Source organism: Antennarius striatus, chromosome 17 (assembly GCF_040054535.1).
Source record: "Antennarius striatus isolate MH-2024 chromosome 17, ASM4005453v1, whole genome shotgun sequence".
Lineage (NCBI taxonomy): Eukaryota > Metazoa > Chordata > Actinopteri > Lophiiformes > Antennariidae > Antennarius > Antennarius striatus.
Genome location: NC_090792.1, coordinates 8,970,082 through 8,989,358, shown reverse-complemented (window position 1 = coordinate 8,989,358; position 19,277 = coordinate 8,970,082). Strand labels below are relative to the sequence as shown.

The 19,277-nt window shown below is 39.9% G+C and overlaps 3 protein-coding genes across 4 annotated transcripts; 2 read left to right on the top strand and 1 right to left on the bottom strand.

Annotated features, from left to right (window-relative positions):
* The first annotated feature begins 668 nt into the window (after positions 1-668).
* On the top strand, positions 669-8,670 carry ppp1r14d (protein phosphatase 1 regulatory inhibitor subunit 14D). Its single transcript, XM_068338322.1, has 4 exons — positions 669-1,307; positions 6,931-7,011; positions 7,138-7,170; positions 7,300-8,670. Exons 1-4 carry the CDS (start codon positions 1,128-1,130, stop codon positions 7,366-7,368), a joined length of 363 nt encoding a protein of 120 aa, XP_068194423.1. The 5' UTR covers positions 669-1,127; the 3' UTR covers positions 7,369-8,670.
* Positions 8,671-8,867: 197 nt separating this feature from the next.
* zfyve19 (zinc finger, FYVE domain containing 19) lies at positions 8,868-13,154 on the bottom strand. The gene is made up of 11 exons (XM_068338318.1): positions 12,965-13,154; positions 12,734-12,855; positions 12,593-12,646; positions 12,352-12,518; positions 12,093-12,235; positions 10,678-10,786; positions 10,367-10,585; positions 10,138-10,211; positions 9,832-9,930; positions 9,585-9,742; positions 8,868-9,356 (listed from the first exon to the last, which is right to left on the bottom strand). Exons 1-11 carry the CDS (start codon positions 13,016-13,018, stop codon positions 9,278-9,280), a joined length of 1,278 nt encoding a protein of 425 aa, XP_068194419.1. The 5' UTR covers positions 13,019-13,154; the 3' UTR covers positions 8,868-9,277.
* Positions 12,368-18,285, top strand: bub1bb (BUB1 mitotic checkpoint serine/threonine kinase Bb). 2 transcript variants are annotated; one of them, XM_068338320.1, is made up of 10 exons: positions 12,381-12,426; positions 13,215-13,335; positions 14,129-14,285; positions 14,407-14,466; positions 14,568-14,712; positions 14,793-14,989; positions 15,084-15,250; positions 15,326-15,522; positions 15,603-15,703; positions 17,475-18,284. In XM_068338320.1, the coding sequence occupies exons 3-10, from the start codon at positions 14,146-14,148 to the stop codon at positions 17,743-17,745; spliced, it is 1,278 nt and encodes a 425-aa protein (XP_068194421.1). In that variant the 5' UTR covers positions 12,381-12,426; positions 13,215-13,335; positions 14,129-14,145; the 3' UTR covers positions 17,746-18,284. The 2 variants fall into 2 exon arrangements, with proteins under 2 accessions (XP_068194422.1, XP_068194421.1); XM_068338321.1 differs by lacking the exon at positions 13,215-13,335 and having other exon boundaries at positions 12,368-12,426; positions 17,475-18,285.
* Positions 18,286-19,277: the final 992 nt, after the last annotated feature.

Below are 19,277 nucleotides of genomic sequence, written 5' to 3'. Positions count from 1 at the left end.
ACTATTCATATTTAGCTCCGCAAGTACTGATGGTCTCAAAACCTTTATGTGACATTTGACTTTTAAAGAGCCATAAACAGTGCTCTCCTATTCATCTATTATTTATGGATACGTAACTGAGGATGCCAATTTGACTTCAAGGCCTATTAAACGTACACCTGATAATGTCTGGTATAAAGGATGAGGCAGCTCTTGCATTGGAGGAACCCTGGCTCACCTGAGAAGAGGGGGGACCCGGCTAGTGTTGGTGTATTTGTTGAACATAATGATGATGATAATAAAAATAATAATAATAATAATAATAAATACTTTAATGATCATTGTAGGAAATACTTTTCCACTCTAAATATTCACACACGTACGTAACGTATATCATACAGGCCTGTAAAGACACACGCACGCACGCACACACACAGGGCCTGTAGACATGCAGATAAGAGTACCTAGTACATAAAACTAACCCTTTAGTCTTTGTGAGCAGCCAAATAGTTTAGATACTCCCACTTGAGTGTCTAAATAATAGGAAACATTGGTCAGAATCTTTGACAAATTATTTGGTTAGAAATAAAAGAAAAAACTACTGTTATTTTTAAGCTTCATATTATCAGTGAAACATAATGACCTATTTCCCCGCCAGAGCAATTGCTGTGGTTGTCTTATAACCCTCCCACCAGTTGTTATCACTGTTACTGACCTATGCTCCAACATACCTACTATAATATGGAAGAAGAGAGCGAACACACACCCAAAAAGGTGCACGCACGCACACACACATGCACGCACGCACGCACGCACGCACACACAAGTACAGAGGCCTATCTCATTACCCTCCTCCTGATTGTGCGGCCGGTGGGGGTTGCGAGAGAAGGAGGGACGGAGAGCGAGCCGGTGAGCTTTGCAGAGAGAGAAAGGATGAGGACAGGCAGAGAAGGAGAGCCGGCGTCACAGAGAGCAGGAACACTCTGCAAGATAACAGGAGACAAGCGTGGGAACGGCAGCCCACAAGACGAGCACAGATAGAAGCAGAGTAGGGGAGTTGGTTTGCAAAACTAACGTGTCAGAGCTTGTGTGTGTGTGTGTGATAGAGATTAGTGTGTGTCCACAGCTCTCCTGAGGCTGTGGCAGCCATGGCGTCAGAGCCCAGCACCCAGTCCAGGGTGATGTTTCAGGCAGGAGACAAAACAGAGGAGCCAGCGCACCGCAAGCTGGGTAAGCTGACAGTTAAATACAACCGCAAGGATCTACAGAGGAGGCTGGATATTGAAGAGTGGATTGACGGGCAGCTGCACCTGCTGTTTGACTGTGAGGTAGGGGAAAGCTGCCTTGCACTGACACACAATGAGGAGGTGAGAGGAGTAGCCAGGGAGGCATTGCACTGCTCAAAGGTGCCCATGGTGGACTATCCATCATGTGAGAGAGAGGGGATCGGGTGGGAGGCTCGAGCTGTTGCTCAATGGCTGCAGTTTTCAGCACACATGCCCTCATGTGTCATCAACCTGACTGCAGTATCAGCTGTTCACCGTGCAACGTGGTGCTCTGCCACAACCGTACCATTATTTTTCTGATAGGATATCCGTATTAAGTCATTCTGATGCCTTTGCATATACGTAGCACCCTTGATAAAACCACACATTAAATGAATGGCAACAATTTAGGATCTCAGAGTTGGTTTCTACCCAACTTTTAAGATCAGTGACTCAGTATTGAAGAATGGACCCAAAGCACCAATAAAATTCTTGTAAACTCTGAGATAAAGACACAGAGAAGAAGAGAATAATAAACAAATAAAATATATGAACTAACAGCATATCTACATTCTGGGTGAAGGACTTACCGTCATCTTTTAAATGTCTGTGGATGCATTTTTGAGGACACGATCGCTCAATAACTCTCTACATATAAGATACTGAATTATATATACACTATATATGTGACCAATTGAATTTAAAGTAAAGAAGAGGCATGTGCTAATTATTTCTTTACTGTGCCTATTTGATGGTCTCATGGCGTGGATATTAATATTTAATACGTATGGGGGATTATGACGAGACGTCAGCCAGCTTTTCTCCTCTCTCTCACCACAACTACACAACCTTCATGACGCCACTCCTGGACTGTGGGATACAATCCAATTATGCCAGAGACTCCATATTGATTTGCTTGGCATTCTCTGAGGAGAAACCATGGCAACAGATGTCTCATCGCCCACATGGCTCTGTGGAATTAGGGGTGCCTGTTTAGGAGATGGGCTTGTTAATGACGATGCAGATCAGATGAGCAGGCCTGCTCTGTTTCGTACCAGAGCAGGCCAAGACAAACATAACCATTTAATTCTTGAATTTCACTGAGTTTCTGGGCTGTAGATGCATCTGGCATCTGCAGTGTTTATAATGACGCAGCAAAACGTGAGCATCTCACTGGAAAGAATTTAAAGAAGATGTAGCCATAGACTGACAGTAAGAGATGAAGACCACCAATACTGTAGTGACATGTTCCGGATCACAGTTTGTTCTTTGCTTCCATTCAAACCACAAGCCTTCTTGCCTGTCGTAAGTTTTACATGCTTGGAAATTTACATATATGTTAATTTCAGAGTGGAATGAATCTCTCTTTGCAATGGAAAGGAGCACAAAACTTTCTAGGTGTTCTCTTCTGATCCTGTCCTAGAAATATAAATTTGTTTCCCTCAAAATAAAAAATAAACTTTAATATTCTCATTTTACTCCCATGTAACATAAGGACAAATGTGCACAGGTAGTGTGCATGTTTCCAGGCAGAGTGATTATACTTTAGAATGATTGATACCTGATGTCTTTAATTCAATCATGGGAGTGCCTGATGTCATGAACCGAGGTAAACAGAATGTCTAGTGTGCGTCCTTGCCATATGAAAATGAAGGCTTCACTGTGTACCTGGGCTGGACTGGATATTTGCATCAGTCTCTGGTCCTCATGCTCTGGCCGGTGTAATGAATTTTGCATGTGCTCAGGGGAAGGTTACTCTGTTGGTTCTCAGAGTCTTCCGTGTGGAAGCATTTACCATCAGTCCCCTGTGTCACCTGTTGAATTATTTAACCACATGTCTAATTCATACAAGTGCTGCTGGGGTATGGAATTGTTGCCTTTATTGCAAAATTCACACCTTTGGAGAATTTATTAAGAATGTGTGAAAACTACTGTTAAAATGTTGAAGCTGTTTTATAATAATAGATTTAACGACATGACATAGTGGAGAAACGTTTGTGTGGAATTTGCCTCACTCTTGTGTAATCAGACAAAAAGATTTGAACTCCACTCTGTTTGCCCTCTTAAACTTTAAATAACTCTTTATATGTCATGACTCACAGAGGGAAGTTAATGAATATTTGAGCTGTGGTTAGCTCGTGCCTCTGGCAGGAAAACGGAAAGGTCTGATAAGTTAAACATGGCGTCTGATCAAAACAGCTGGACATCCTGCTGTAGTTTCCTTTACATCATAACAGCGAACACATAGTTGTGTCATGGAACAACGCTTTGTTTCATGTCTTGTTGTGATACTTTCTAAAATCATAGCAAGTTACTATCATTATCTAACATGTAGACGTAATAAAGAACTATAAAAACTTAAAGCTTAAAAGGAGTCACTCACATCTCTTTTTCCAGGTCATCCTGGCCATGAAGCAGTGACACAACTCACAGAAAGAAATGTATTAGTTTAAAAAAAAAGTAGCAATAAAACAGATAATTACCAACAATACATAACAAATATTAAAACTAGGAACATAAAATTCTTAATAATTTTAATCAGCATTCATGTAATCTAAAATGGACAGGTCAGCTTCTGCATCCTCTGGTCTATCAACATAAACTCAAATACTTACAGTCACATGAACCGCACAGGTAAGCTTAGCATAGGATAAAGACCAGATAATATAGGCAGGTAGTTCTCGCTCTGTTTCTCTCTAATTACTAATTTATTTGAAGTTTTCCCATTTGCGTTTTTTAATGCTAGGCTTAGCTAAATTAGTGAGGGATTTAGTTTGAGATATATTGTTCAGATATACAAATATATTTTATAAAATGACATTAGGCTTATCGGCTGTAACACCTAGCTGGGTCAGGAAAACTCCCTCATAATCTATTAGTTTGGATTTCGGCCTTGTACCTCCTACACTAGAAAGGTACAGGTGGAGGAGGTGAATGGGTAACCACAGTAACTATGACTGAAACTCTGAGGAACTTCAACGCATCATTAATTTTATTAATTTAATTAAAATTCTGTGTGAGGGACCTTGCATAGAGGTTTTGTTTTGGTGGTGGATACTCATGTTCCTTATATTCAGTTCAGTCTATCTTTTATACAGGCCTTGGTTAAGTACATATGCTTTTACCTGAGAGTTGCCATATAGATCATGAGGTCAAGAAAATCATTGCTAGCTACTTTCTGTGGTTTTTGAATATTAACTCTCCATTTCACAACCATTTTGCTCACAGTCCAGAAATCTGCCTCACTTTGAAATGCTTGTCCTGATTTATTATCTTATTTATTATCCATCCACACATCCATACATTTTTCAGCAGGTTATCGGCTTTGTGGGTTATGGATACCGGTACCTTATTTATTATTCACGATTTATTATCCTTATATATTAAACTTAATTTCTAGAACAAAAGGATAAATGCTAAGTGCATCACTCATGCAGACATATAAAGAATATTTAAAGTGAGGAAATAGTTGAAATGATTCTCTGAGCTAAGACTTCTAAAACATAGAAGTCCTGAAATAAATATTCTGATACTGAAAAAACTTTCCCAATTCAGAAATATAAATTCTAAACATTTATTCAAAGTCTAAACATTAAATGCGGCTGCCATTTAGACTATATCTGTATTGTCTGGTAAAGCTGCACTCCTCTGCAGAACTACTTTAATAAGAATGGATTCCAAAGTTAGTGCCAACATTCATTTTAACCTCAGGCTACTGCGCATAACTTAAAAGTGCTGCTGAGACTTTTCTGCCCAGAAGTCTCATTAAAATCCATTTTCTACTGACAGTAAAGGTAACTCCAAAAGCTGGAAAAACCATGCGTGAAATAATAAGAAACAACTATTCAGTGTTTGATCATCGTTTTTCATGGTAAAGCACACGTTTACAGATTAATATTTAGTCAGGCTCTGCAGTCTTGCAATTCAGGCGTATCCCTGGTGATACTACTCACTAATGCTACTTTAGAAAGGCTCAGTTTGCCAGACTGGGGTGACACCCAGTTGGGCACATACAGTATGTCCAATAAGGCCGAACAGTCACCTTTAATTCTGTCCAGCCAAAATCAAACTCCTGTAACCATCATTTAGGCGACAGATTTCTTCCTCTGACATAATATTTAATTCTCATGGAAAAATTACACAAAATTACCTACACTACAGATAGCACCCCCCAAATATTCCTTATTTTCTCCATAGGAAGATCCATGCATTATTTCAAGAGCAATTAAAATATTGAACAGCCCATCTCATAATTTAGTGAGTAAGTAAGCAGATGGATGAATGGATGGATGGATGGATGGATGGACGGATGGATGGAAAGTAAAGGTAATAGGTAAGTAAATGCACGAAGGAATGAACAAACAAATGAATAACTAAAATAAATAAATAAACAACAAAACTTAATGGGGTGTACTCTAGTCCAAGATACATTATCCCACTCAGATCCCACCCCAAAAATAACTTTTTTTCTTGCAAAACTCAATGTAATGGGTCTTAAATGAAGCATTAATGAAAAGACACTTGGCATCTCTCTTTTAACACCAGACATTTTAAAGTACTTGACCAAACTCACTGATTTCCAAAATACAACCCAAAAAGCTCAACATAACCACCCAGAGCTGAGCTGGTGAAGAAACACCCACAAGCAGCACTGTGTATGTCCTGCAGACATCAGCAGAACCACGCAGGGCCCAAACTGGCAGAAAGTATCAATTAGAGGGGGCACGGGGGACTCTGAAGGTGGGCCCATCTATTCCGCCACTCAGCACTTCCCTTTTGATTAGCGCTCTCCTCATCCAGAAAGCTGTGCAAGTCACATCCTTACCAGCCATGAAAACTACCCAACCACAAAATTTCCCCCTCAAAATGAGGCCCACTTGACAGATATGAGTGTGCACCTGCTGACTCGGGATATATCTGTTCAGGATCCCAGTAGTGAGCACTGCTTGTTCCCTCTGAAAATATAGGGAGGAGTGGATAAGAGCTTGTGAAAGGGACGGATTACTTTGCAATATTTCCTTTTTATAACTGGATGCTCTGTACCCTTTTGTACAATCTTTACATGATGTTGACATTAATCTTACCTGGTGCTGCCAGCCTCCTTTTTATTAAGGCCAGCAAGGGGTTTCTATGAAACTAGTAAGACATCCTGTTCACATGTGAGAATGTTGTCTGTGGGTTTGTAGCACAGTTTATCTATTGTGGTAAAGAAGATATCTCAACTGGAACCAGTCTCTCCATAAGGGCGAGTTAAATGCTAAACTGGATAAACCATCCATGAAATCTGATGATTCTTTGGTTATATTTACAACACATCATCAATCACAGCGTTATTAAAGAAGTTATTAAAGAAAAAGTGTTTTGTTCATATTGCAACAGTACAACCTGCAGTGCGGTTGTGTGTTCTAACAACATACAGTGTGACAATAAAAGAATTTAATTACTGTGCTGCTGAACCCCTGCCATTTCGCATCACATCCAGGATCCCTCCTAACGCTTTTCCCTTTCCCTCTGACTGTGTGTAATGGTGCGAACAATTCCACCACTGTGGAAAGGAAAGGATGAAAGGATAACAAGAAGCCAACATTTGAAAAGAGCTTTTTGAGAATGCAGAATTAGAAACATGTAGGCAGTAGAGAAAAATTAACCCTGGGTCCTGATGTTTGTTTCCTGTTGTTTTTTGTAGGAGGAGGAAATTCCAGAGTTAGAGATTGACATAGATGAGCTCCTGGAGCTTACAGACGAAGGACAGAGAACTCGATTGCAGGTATAAAACACATCAACATGGCTGTTGTGGGGTTGTGGGGTAATAGCTTAAAAGCAATTGACCTTTGGTGGAATCCAGTGTTGCAATGTTGTTCGTGAGCCTTCCTGTGTTTGTATTCTTTGTTAGGAGCTGTTGCAGGAATGCGGAAAGCCAAAAGAGGTGAGGAAAAAAATATACAGTATATACTTCACACAAGTGTATAAGCTTTTTATGATTAACCATAGAAAGATATTACTTGTTCACTGGTACTGCATATAAAGAAAAAATAATTCTCCATCTTCCCCATAGGAATTTATCAATGGGCTGCTCTACAGGATAAAGGGTCTACGTAAAATGTCAGGTCCCTTGAAGAAATAATCACAGGTCATATAGAAAGAATTGAGACAAAGCGGAGCGTCTTATCTTCCCATGCGTTAACTGGATGCCTGTATGTGAGGTAACATGTCTGAGGGACTTTGGTCCAGCTCTTTGCCTCCTCCTGGGATCATCAGTCCAGAACAGTCAGGTTTAAAATGGATTTTTTTTTTAATTTCACTTCAATTTATGGACTGCTGTAACATTTTGTTTTGCATAAACACACCAACAATGCACATGTAAAAGATCTATTGACTAGTACCCATACAGACATTTTTGTGTAAGACAGTACCTTTTTGGTTGCCTATTTATGTACATAAATATTTTTGTTCTGATAAGTGTTGTATGATGAAATAAAATCAAACATTTTCAAGACAAGGCTGTTGAATTATAAAAAGCATTACATGTGCTCATCAACAAATGAACAAATCTGCAGTATGGCATCAAGTATTATGAATTCTACACATACAGTACGTACTGTATATTGACGTTTCCATTAAACCCATTAAATCAAAGCACCAATTAAACTATCTTGTATTACCTTTCATTACCACTCTAAAACCAGTATTTGTTTTCAAAGAAAGATAATGTTGTACTCAACAGAGATTTACAGTAGCAAGGCCGTCAGCACATTGTTCCCAGAAGACAAGCCTCTGATTTCTTGGGTAAATTTTTCAACGGAGTGATGGAAACAAAGGAGATGTTGACATGTCAGGTCTAGGAGTAAACAAAGTGGCAGGAAGATCCATTAGGTATGCAGCCATTATCTTCTTCCATTTCCTGTCTGTGGTGCGAGCCTAACATGGGCAGAAAAGGCAAACACAGTAACAGCCTCCAATGCAAACCCTGATTGAGTCCCCAGAGGAAAAGGGGAATTACAGTTTCTCCTCATTTAGTTTGACAGTAATGCACACTGACACTGCACTCTGGCCTTCTCTCTGTTGCACACACAGGGTCTTTTGACTGAGGGCTCCATTATAGTAATTTGTCAGGTTCATCCACATTTCCACTCCTATCTGACACAGAACCAGTCCACAGTTTAGAAGGCCTACAAGCCAGTGATGTTTTTGTGAAGTAATAAATAAAATGTTCAGCTTCTCTTAAGTTGCTGTTAAAAATAACACCAAACAAATTCATCCTATGGAGTTGACATGGTGCCAAACACTTTTGCATCCTTTATAATGGAATTACTCACAAGAATAAAAAGGACATAACTTACAACCAGACAACAGTTAGATTATAAGAGTGACTGCTGGGCTCGGCAAGAGAAAACAAAGCCAACAGTAATCCTTTTATACTGAATCCTCTGCACTTCTTCAGTCCAGAGCTGACAGTAGTCTGGGATTGTGTGTCATCTGTCTTTGTATTTTGTTTGTGTTGTCAACACTAAAAGAATTAAATTAGATGAATAATTACATTGTGACAAGTCCAAAGTGCATTTAAGATGAGCCTTTGTTTCCTGTTGGAAGTAGGACAAGGGAGAAGAGGTAAAAGACTTCAGAGTTCTTATTGAGTTTGATATTTGAATCCTTTTTGTCAACAGATAAGCCAAAATACCAACACTGTCTAGCAGTCTTTTTTATGCATTACAAAAAAATATCCTCTGTTTTTCACATTTTGCTGTTATTTTTATCATTTCTATTTACAACAACGCTCATTTACACTTTTAACCTTTGCAATAACGGGAACCTTTTTTTTTTTTCATTTGTTAAAATCATTTGTTTACAATTACAGCAAGCAGACACTACTCTCCCTGTTAAGTTTCTGTTTAAATGATGAACTCTTGTTTGCTTTGGAAAACACGTAGTGTTTAAATCTTTTGCAGCTGTTTATTAACAATATTATGTCACTTAAATCTAGAACGCAAGTCTAACAGTGATGACTGACTGACACCTGCAGCACAGTCTCACTATCACTTCTTCCTCTTCTTCTTTGGTGCACTGTACTTAGTGGTGCGATGCTCCATTCTGTCATATTTGTCATGGCCTTCCCTGGGGAAAAAATGGAGAGCGGATTGATAATTCATCACACTAAATAATTTATCTTCATGCTGCTTAACAGTATGGCAGCAGCCTGCCCGTATCTGATCTAGGTCGCAGTATGCATTCCAAATCACAGCCATCTTTCTTGGGCTTAGACTGAAAATTTCTTTGCAAGCTCTACCAAGAGTAAAAGACCATGGATATTGTTACACTAATGATGAGTGGATGTTATCCTACCTGAAGCAGCGGTTGCAGTAAAGGTCTCCATCACAGGTGTGACAGCGAAGGGTGGCGTCTTGGTTACAGATGCAGCACCATGGAAGCTCATCTTCATCACTGTCTGATGACTGGTGTGCAACAGCAGCTGGTGAGATCTTAGTTTTGATTGCTGGAGCCTTAAAATACATCACAAGAACAAAGGTATAAATGTTACTCTATTCAAATAAATTTTTGAAAGAAAGAAAAAATCACTTTTTTTACGTACTAATTTTTTGGACTTTTTCTTTTCTGTATTCTTAGGTCCACTCTGTTCTAAGGGTATGTTGTAGCCACTGGCTTCATCCAGGGCAGCCTCTTCAGAAACCTGAAACAGAAAACACAAAAAGAGTTTGTCATACACTCCGATTAAAATCAAAAATGATTATCAGGGCAAGATAGTACACTCTTGTGGCTGTCAACGCTGGTTGGGGTGAGTTCATAACATGATCTGCACTCAGTAATAATGACTTTATAATCAAACATGTACTGCAGTCTAAATCAACATGAACTTTATTTAGCATTAAACCCAGACCTGTTTTAACACTCTCATCACAGCTTCTTCCTCAGTCTCCTCATCACTGTCATGCTGAAAGTCCGCCATTGTAACTACAAGTGACAAGAATCTCAGAATGACAAGTTTCTTTGAGACATTCACACTTCCATCATGGAGACTATACGTACAGTTGTATTATATTTAATGTGAGAGCAACGAAGGACAAGAAGACTTTTGATATGCAGGCAGATATTTGTTTGTGATGTACCTTTGTCTGGGTCTTGCCCCTTTAGCTGTGCTAGCCTCTTGGCCATGTGGAGGACCTGATTCTGTGAATGCTGATCCTTCCTCAACTCTTCCATAGCCTCCTCCAACAGACGAGCCTTCTCAGCCTCCAGCTGTTTGACAGCAACCTGGTTCTCCTCCAAATTCTCATCCAATGCCCACCCTTCCCCTTTGTTGAGATCGTTCATACGGCCTTCTACACCTTCAGGGTCATAACATATCATTATAACATAAGACTTTTAACACATCATTAATTGAATGTAAAAGAAATCAATGGGATGAAAAACATCTTACTGCATTCAGGATTTACTTGCTCATGGTCAATGGCTACTTCTTCTGTCATCTGGGTAATTAGATCATTGGCCTGTTCAGTCTGAGACCTAGTATCTGGAGACTGGTGCACCTGCACAGATGAGCACACAAGAATTTTCTGGTAAGAATTTGTAGTCATCTATCTAATATGCAGACAATCTAGATCAGTGGTTCTTAACCTGGGTTCGATCGAACCCTAGGGGTTCAGTGAGTCACTCTCAGGGGTTCGGTGGAGATGGAGGTCAAGACAAAACACCCGACACGATGTGTCAGGTGTTTTTGCAGAAGGTACACGAATCACTCTGTACGTTTGACACATCATGTCAATTCATGATGACACGCCCCCCTTATTCATCACTGGCTGTAGGTGATCACGCTACGTCGATTAGCCTACCTGTGCTACATGGGATTTTGAGCACTCAGTAGTCGATTTATGCCTGTCATGATGGTACGTCATCTGATTGCTTTCTTAATTTAATAAATAGTAACTAAGTTGAGTAAAAAAAGAAAGTGGTCGGACAAATATGTACAACGGGCAGCCATGGCTCAGTGGTATCGCGGATCAATGATTCAAGTTCGACGGTTCGATTCCCGCTCCCGCCGAGTCATTTGTCGTTGTGTCCTTGGGCAAGACAATTTACCCTCCTTACCTCACTCACTGGTGTGTGAATGTGTGTGATTGTTCCGGTGGCCGTAGGCGCAGATTGGCAGCCACGCCTCCGTCAATCTGTCTCAGGGCAGCTGTGGCTACACAGGTAGTCTACCATCACCAAGTATGAATGAGGAGTGAATGAATAATGGATCCAATGTAAAGCATCTTTGAGTGTCCAGAAAAGCGCTATATAAATCTAATCCATTCTTATAATTATTATTAACATGGATTTACATGTACTGTAACAGAACGTGATGGGAGTCAGCAATGTCAAATTGAGCAATAATAGTCTCACACTGGCAAAAACAAAGTAACACTTCCTCAAGCTGCATGGAAAACAACAGAAACAGACTGCTGTGAAAATGACATAAGAGTAGCACTTGCCAAGGTGAAGCCACTCATATCTGAACTGGTCTCTCAATAACAACAGCAGAAGTCACACTGATTTGGTAGGTCATTTCATGTGAGGTCATGCACTGTCTTGGTTGTGTTCTTTGAAAAAGGTGACTTTAATGCGCAATTCATTAAATACACCAGTAAAACATATACTTATGCCTTAAATTAAAAAAAAAAAAAATTTACTATTTTTTTTTATTAAAGAAGGGTTTGGTGAGTGAGCATCTGAAACCGGCAGGATTCGGTACCTCCAACAAGGTTAAGAACCACTCCTCTAGATAGATGAGACAAATGATGAGACATACTATAATGCCCAGGATCCACACAAAAAGTAGTAAAAGATGCTCACAGCTGGAGGAGCCTGAGATGGTGGAGGCCGACCCTGTAGCGCTGCCAGGCGGTCCTCCATCTCCCCTAAAGAGGGCACTGGCTGGCTGGGACCTCTCAGGGCAGCAAGGCGTGACTCAAGCTCTTTGTCAGATAGGATGGGCTCTGAAGAAATGGTAACAAGCTTACAATGGCTTCTGTCAAGAAATAATGCATTGCATCATAACTGTATTTGCCAGAGCACACCAAAAAGGAAACGGTTACAAATCCCATTTTATTACTTTGTTCTGTGTCCTCCTTTAGCTTTTGAAGTCGTTCAGCAAGAGCCTGATCTTCTTTACTCAGTCCTTTGGTTGGTATGTGATTTGATTTGCCGTTTCTTTTGCTTGCATGTGGAAGTGGCTTTGCTGACTGGCCCGACTGTCTGGCCTCAAACGCTGCAACCCGCCTGGAGAAGAAACATGAGCTTTAGATATTGTCAAACTACTCTGTGTTATGCATTCAAATCCGTCATATACTGACTTCTTATAGTTTTCAGGGGGGGACCATTTTCCAGAACCGTTTGTGGAGTCACCACTGAAAATTAATTTTAAAAATATTTGAGCTTTCTAACAATCACAATGAATGATGTCATTGTATTTAACTGCATGAACGGACTATTACCTTGTTAGAGTACCGTGGCATCGTTTGCAGACTTTCTGCTGGGTATTGCCACAGCGAGGCACCACAGCGCTGAAAGTCAAACAACTGGAACACAAGGAGTGGCCGCAGTTCTTACAACTCAGCTATGGAAATAAAGCAAAGTATACATCGCGTCTTTGTCGTAGACTTCCATCATGACGGTACCTGTTTTAACGCGAACTGTGTGATTGATTTTAGCCATTAAGGTCTTACCTCCTTCTTGAAGAGACTGAACTTTGATGCACAACTATAACAACGGTTGTCCATGTCACTACGTACGTGTCACTCAGGCAATTTGATGGGTTGATTTTACTCTACTGGTTAAATATGAAAAAGAACAACGGAGAACATTTCGGAGCTAGCAACCAATTCTTTACGTCTCAATGTTGCTACTATCTAAACAGGAAATTCACCGGAAGTCGTAATGTGACGATTTTCCTGTCTTGTGATTTCCTCCAATCAGCTTTGTCTAAATGCTCTCGCGGGCCTTGTTCAAATCTCAGAAGTGATCGCTGACCACCATTCTTACAACCCTGCAACGGAAATTATCCGGAGGAAATAAACTGAAAGGAGGCTTGAAAGTGGTAGGAAAAACAGATATTTTTCTATTTCCCTGTAAAACAGGTAAATTCCACCAACTTGCATCAAGGACTAAACTACTGAGCCATAGCTCATGTTAGCTAGCTAGTGTTAGCTCTGCGGTCAACAACAGATGTAAAATGATGCGGTTGTCAAAAAAATGGCTTCTTTCGGGAATCAGGAAAGCGTTTCAACTCGTGGTGACTGAAAAATAATGTCCTGCACGAAATACGTGCGACCTTTTATCAACAACTAACTTTATAAACATTCTGTAAATATCACGAGTATACTGTGACGGTGCATGTTTGTGTTTGCAAACAAACCTAATGCACCCTTAAACAAACACAACGGGTACAACCGTTTCGTTATTAAAGTTCCATCTCCTTACTCAGAAATGACGTCACTTATATTTCCCTCGTATGACGTGATTCACATGATTGTGACTTTTGCTTGGTAATAAGACCAAAACAACAAGTTCAGCCCAGTGTACTAAATATAAGTACTATAGTACTACTGTAAACTCCATATTTATAATATATTTATTAGACGAAAAAGTCTAAAAAATTTTCCATCTGTATTTCAGTAGAACAGGATAATTTAGGAGAGTTGAGGTGAATTAAAAGAAAGAGGTACTGTATATTTAAATAAAGTAAGACTCGTAAAACAATACATACAAGACAAGAGGAGCAGTGCAAAAATGCAAAATACAGTTCAAACAAGATGCACGAATCCTGAGAAGTTATGGACAGTGGTGGCTAAATTCCTGTGTTTGTGTGTGTTTTCAATTACTTTTGGTAGAAGTTTTGATTTCCATAATGGCTGAAGGAGGAGATGTAGAATGGGAGCTAAGCAAAGAAAACATCCAGCCTTTGCGAAGGGGAAGAGACATATCAGCCTTACATCAGGCACTTCAACAGCAGGATGGAGACAACACAGCCATCAACCAGCAGAGACAGTATGCATTACCTTTAAAACAATACACCTGGGTTGTCTAGAGTGGGTTTTCTCCAACCTTAATATCCTTTTCTAGCAGTTTCACCTAATAATTGAACTTTTCTGGCTTTCTGTGTCTCCAGGGTTTTTGAATCCGAGTTGCGGATGTATGACGGAGATGATCCACTTGATGTTTGGGATCGGTAAGCCAAATACAACATGTCAACACTTACTTATATTCATGTAATGTTCTGAATTCTTGCAGGTTTTGTTTGGAATCCTGACATGGGTGAGTCTTTTACAGGTATATTAAGTGGACAGAGCAAACTTTCCCTCAAGGAGGAAAGGAGAGTAACCTCGCCAGATTGTTGGAACAAGTTGTTACTAAATTTACTCAAGAAAAGAAATATCACAATGACCCTCGCTATGTTGACTTCTGGATCAAGTTTGTACGTGTAATATTTTAACTTCTGTTTTTATTGCTGCTATGATGACATGACATAACCTTTGAAATTGTGTGTGTGATTAGGCAAAAAACTGCCCAGAGCCTTTGGAAATTTACCAGTATATGGAAGCACAGGGAATCGGATTGATACAGACATCTTTCTACATTGCTTGGTCGGAGGAATATGAGAATCACGGCAACAGTCGCAAAGCAGACCAGGTGTACCAGGACGGCTTCAGGAGGCATGCTGAGCCATCCGATAAGCTCCTACAGTTTCACAAGTATGGTTTATTCCAGTCAAATTTGAAATGTTGTTTGTAGCTTCATGATATTGGTACAATCAGGATTTCTTTTTCTGTGTATTGTAATTTGTAGGGCTATGCAGGCACGTGTGTCCCGACAGGCAATTGTGAATACGAAGGAGCACAATAATGATGATGATGAGCCCAACCAACTAGAGAGACTTTCTCTAGCTGAGCTCAAATGCAGAGGGAAAAAAAAGCCCATTGTCCCCATCGTCAGAACTGGGTCTGCAATCAGAAGTGAGTGTAAAAGTCTGCAAATAAAATTTTCGCAACCTTTTAAAAAGTCGTTAAGTCTTGATGTTCTGTGAGTAGAGCCTTTTGGAAGCCGGGAGTCCAATGATATCCCAGCATTTGGCAATACTACTTCAAATGGACAGTTTGTGGTCTTTGATGAGAGCAAGAATCACAGTACTGATGGTTCAGAGCCTAAATTGGAATCATGGGCAGCTCCTCCCACCGCCAGGCCAAAAGAGAATGAGAGGAAGATTGAAAAATGGTGTGATGTCAAGGTATGAGAAGCATTATTCATGTTAGTTTATTTAAAAGTGGTAGTGAAATTTAACCCAGTGATCTCTTGAATGTGGTATAGATGCCCCAGAGGACCAGACTTGGACGTACAGTTATGGCCCCACCACCATCCAAACCCACCTTTCAACCATTTGTTGAGGAATCAAACGAGCCTCCAACAGTGTGAGTAACTAAAATATTTAATTTTACATCTGGTTTAATTAATTTCTTTTGGATTTTAGTAGCAGACATGTTTAATAGGTTAATCATATATCAAATATAATGTATATGTCAGGGGTATTCGATAAAAACTCACAGAGGTCCAGTTATTAAAATTTCCTCTTAGTAAAAGGTCCAAACCCAAGTCCAGTTTGGGTCTTATTGCCGGCCCCTATGTTCACATTTTCTTGGTTTCAACAATATTTATTGTTAATTTTCAATGCAGGATATGTTTGACTGCACAGCTAGTTCTTTTACCATAAATAAAAGTAGATCCAGGCAAATGAATTTAAAGCCTTTATGTGAGATTGAAAAACACAGACCTCAGAATTTAAAAAAAAAATATTGCAAAGCGAGTCAATTAACCCTGTTTTCTCATAGATTAAAGACGTCCCAGTTTAAAGAACGGAAGACCTACACTTCAACTAAAAAAACATTCATATATTCAGAAAGCCATAAATAAAAAATGGCTCTTTCAGGAAAAAATGCAAACAGACCGTTCTTAATGAGAGAAATGGGGATGTGACTGGCCTGCTTCTAAATTAAATCTTGGTTGGAATGGACTCAGTGCCATTCTCAAGCAGACAAGTAGGTGTTCATTGATGAGCCTAGAACGCTACTTGTTTTTGATAATGTTCATTAATGTTGAAAAAGCTGACTCACAGCTGTAGGTCGATCCAAACGTTGTCAAGGTGTGCGGTGTCATTTTGGTTAGACCAGAGAACACACTCACACACAGTCTGTGGCCAGAAAGTCACAGGGTCAGTTGCCCCAAAATTGCGTAGAGATCCTGCATGTACCCACCTGAATGTCTGTGTCACCTCCTTCACAAATATTTGTGAAGGAACCTGACACACACCAAAAGGTAGGCATTATCAGTAACATCTGTAGACTCATAAATGGCCAAAGATATATATGGTGAACTCTGAATAGCTGCATCAAGCTGTGCCAGGACATTAGCCATTAATACTTCTGATTTTCTGGTTGCTGTTGAAGCTGACATCGGGATTTGTTTTGAGTTTTTCACACATCTCATCTTTCTGGTTTCCCTAAAATAATGTCTCAACAACTGCATATAAGCACCTCTTCACAACTATCCCATCAATAAAAGGTTTTTTTATGTTGACCCAAAATTCTTGATACCTTTTAGTGAACATTTGTTTGCACGTTACTGGATTGTAAACATATGCGTAATGGGTAGGGTAGATCTCATACTGGGCCCTCAGCTGAGACTTCAGGGGATAACTTGTGTAAAAAGCTCTGTACTTTGTTTCGTAGTGGCACTTCACATTATCATTTTTAATAAATGCCACATGAGGCACAATAGTCATAAATTTCTCAGTTCACTCATTGTTAACCAGCGGTTTTCCTGACGCTGTCCTCACTGTCTCTCTTCGTCAGTGCTCTGCTGTAAAGGTAAACTCACAGTGGTAGTGCACCTGGAGGTGAGACAGCTCGCTGCCACTGACAGCGCAGGCTATCTGATTGGCAGAACTGTGTGGAGCTATTACCGTGTTAACTCGAATAGCAGCGGCCGCAGTCTACAGCCGCGACCATCAGAAAAAATGCTCCAAGAACATCCACTCTCGTGAATTCATCACGGAGTGGTCACGGGTCCGGACAAAACCATCACTCGGTCCAGATCCGGTCAGCCATTTGGTGATGCCTGGTATATGTGTTTGCAGTTAATATAATTTTTGTGAAATGCATTATTTTGTTGCGTTCCGTTCTGTAGGACTCCGGTAAAGATCATCCCGGCAGTGAACACGGTTTTATCATCACGTAGACCTCAGAAGGAGGAAACCCCTTTGAAGAGATTGCAGGAGCACCATCAGCAACAGAAGGAAGCAGAATCAGGAGGCCAGAAGGAGAGCATGTACTGTCAAGAGCTGCTGCTGGGTGTCGCCACTGAGTTCTGCCTTGAAGAACTGCGTGCTGAGCTCTACTTTAAAAAGATGGCTCAGGAGCCCCGGGGTCAGACGGGTGGAGACAGTGCTTCAAACTGATGCATCTAAGAAAACTTTATTAATATTTATCTGAGTTGACAAATGCTTGTATAATTCTGTACTGTTACACATTGTTTTCCCTCATCCAGGTGTAAATATATTTTGTTCTGTAGATTCACTTTCTGGTAAAAAAAAACCCCCAAAACAAAACAAAGAGGTAAAGATTTTAAAAATCCTTTGAACTAAAAACAATATTTTAGTTTAGATGGATTCAGAAAATGGTTGAATAGATGTAACTGCAAAATTTTTATAAACATACATTTTACAATAGAATTTAAAAGGTTATTGGATTGTATGTTGTGTTCACTCTGTGCAGACTAAACACTTGTCTTCTGCTCACATTCATTCCTTATTAAACTCAGACCATCCTTGTTTAGTGTATTGTTCTTACAAACAGTGCTGCCTGTGAGTTCGATCTTGATTGCAATGCCTTTGAAGACTAAGTCTGAATAAACTACTTTGTACACACTGATGTTCAAAAAGCCTGTTAAATTTGTTCGGTGACTATGTTCTGGTTTTAAATTGTCTGAATGCAGCGCTATTGCTCATATTCTAAGTGACTTAATTCATCTCAACGGAATGTGTCCCTGCACTTTATAAAAAAATCCCAACAACCGCATACATGGTTTTATTGTCGGTAAATTATGAATTCAGCTGTTGTAATTGTTAATCATTGAGAGAGAACCAGGAACCTGCTGACTCGAGTGCTGGTAGTAAAACTAATCTACTTCACACAGCCATATTGCAGGTCAGGAGTTTGAAAAATTGTATGAAGATATGCAGTTGGCTCATTAGCGAAGGAAATCCATCCTTGTAGCAGTGTGCAGCACCAGCCTTGTGTTTGTCAGAGAGATCCTTGTTTCTCAAGAGTACTGTGATACAGACTATTGCTGCTTTACATGTGCATTGAGTGCAGTAGTGGATGGACAGACCTTCATACTGAGGATTATGATACTACTGGCCAAGACCTTCTCAAATGGTGAGTGCGCAAACTAAAGTTACAGCTGTGTGTTAAGTGACAGGTGACATGATGAACTCCCATCATAACCCAGCATTAACCACATTAGAATGTATATCTGGCTGGCTATTTACAGTATTTATTATAGCTCATCTCATGGAAGACAACAACCAGGAACTTCAATAGTGCCTCAGACAGAAAATCCATAGCTTTCTCTTACTCCAGTCGACAGATGGTTCAAGTCAGTCACTTCTCTTTAATATACTTTGGACACAGACAAGCTTTTGTCTGACACTGTTGCTCTCATAAATAAGAACTCAAGGTTCTGTGTGGGAAATGTTTTACAGTCAGGGCTTTTTGTGCTTTATTTATTTACATGTGCCGGTTAAGAGCGTGTGTTGACAGGATGTCTGTTGTGTGTTCCACTGAGCTTGACTGACCAGACATAGAAAGGGAAGGTTTTCTAGTAAAGCATATTTTAAGTAAGTGAGTAAAAGTATGGAAGCTCATTACCATGAGGAAAGGAAGGCAATTCATGAAAAATTAGTTATGATGAGGTCATAATTTTCAATAA

Coding starts and splice junctions, on each gene's coding strand:
- bub1bb (XM_068338321.1), top strand. CDS start 14,146: ATGGCTGAAGGAGGAGATGTAGAATGGGAGCTAAGCAAAGAAAACATC. Junction 14,990..15,083: donor AAGCTCCTACAGTTTCACAA/GTATGGTTTATT, acceptor TGTAATTTGTAG/GGCTATGCAGGCACGTGTGT. Junction 15,704..17,474: donor TCAAACGAGCCTCCAACAGT/GTGAGTAACTAA, acceptor TCCGTTCTGTAG/GACTCCGGTAAAGATCATCC.
- zfyve19 (XM_068338318.1), bottom strand. CDS start 13,018: ATGGACAACCGTTGTTATAGTTGTGCATCAAAGTTCAGTCTCTTCAAG. Junction 10,212..10,366: donor GGGGCAAGACCCAGACAAAG/GTACATCACAAA, acceptor TGTCACTTGTAG/TTACAATGGCGGACTTTCAG. Junction 9,743..9,831: donor AGAAAAAGTCCAAAAAATTA/GTACGTAAAAAA, acceptor ATGTATTTTAAG/GCTCCAGCAATCAAAACTAA.
- ppp1r14d (XM_068338322.1), top strand. CDS start 1,128: ATGGCGTCAGAGCCCAGCACCCAGTCCAGGGTGATGTTTCAGGCAGGA. Junction 7,012..7,137: donor GACAGAGAACTCGATTGCAG/GTATAAAACACA, acceptor ATTCTTTGTTAG/GAGCTGTTGCAGGAATGCGG. Junction 7,171..7,299: donor AATGCGGAAAGCCAAAAGAG/GTGAGGAAAAAA, acceptor TCTTCCCCATAG/GAATTTATCAATGGGCTGCT.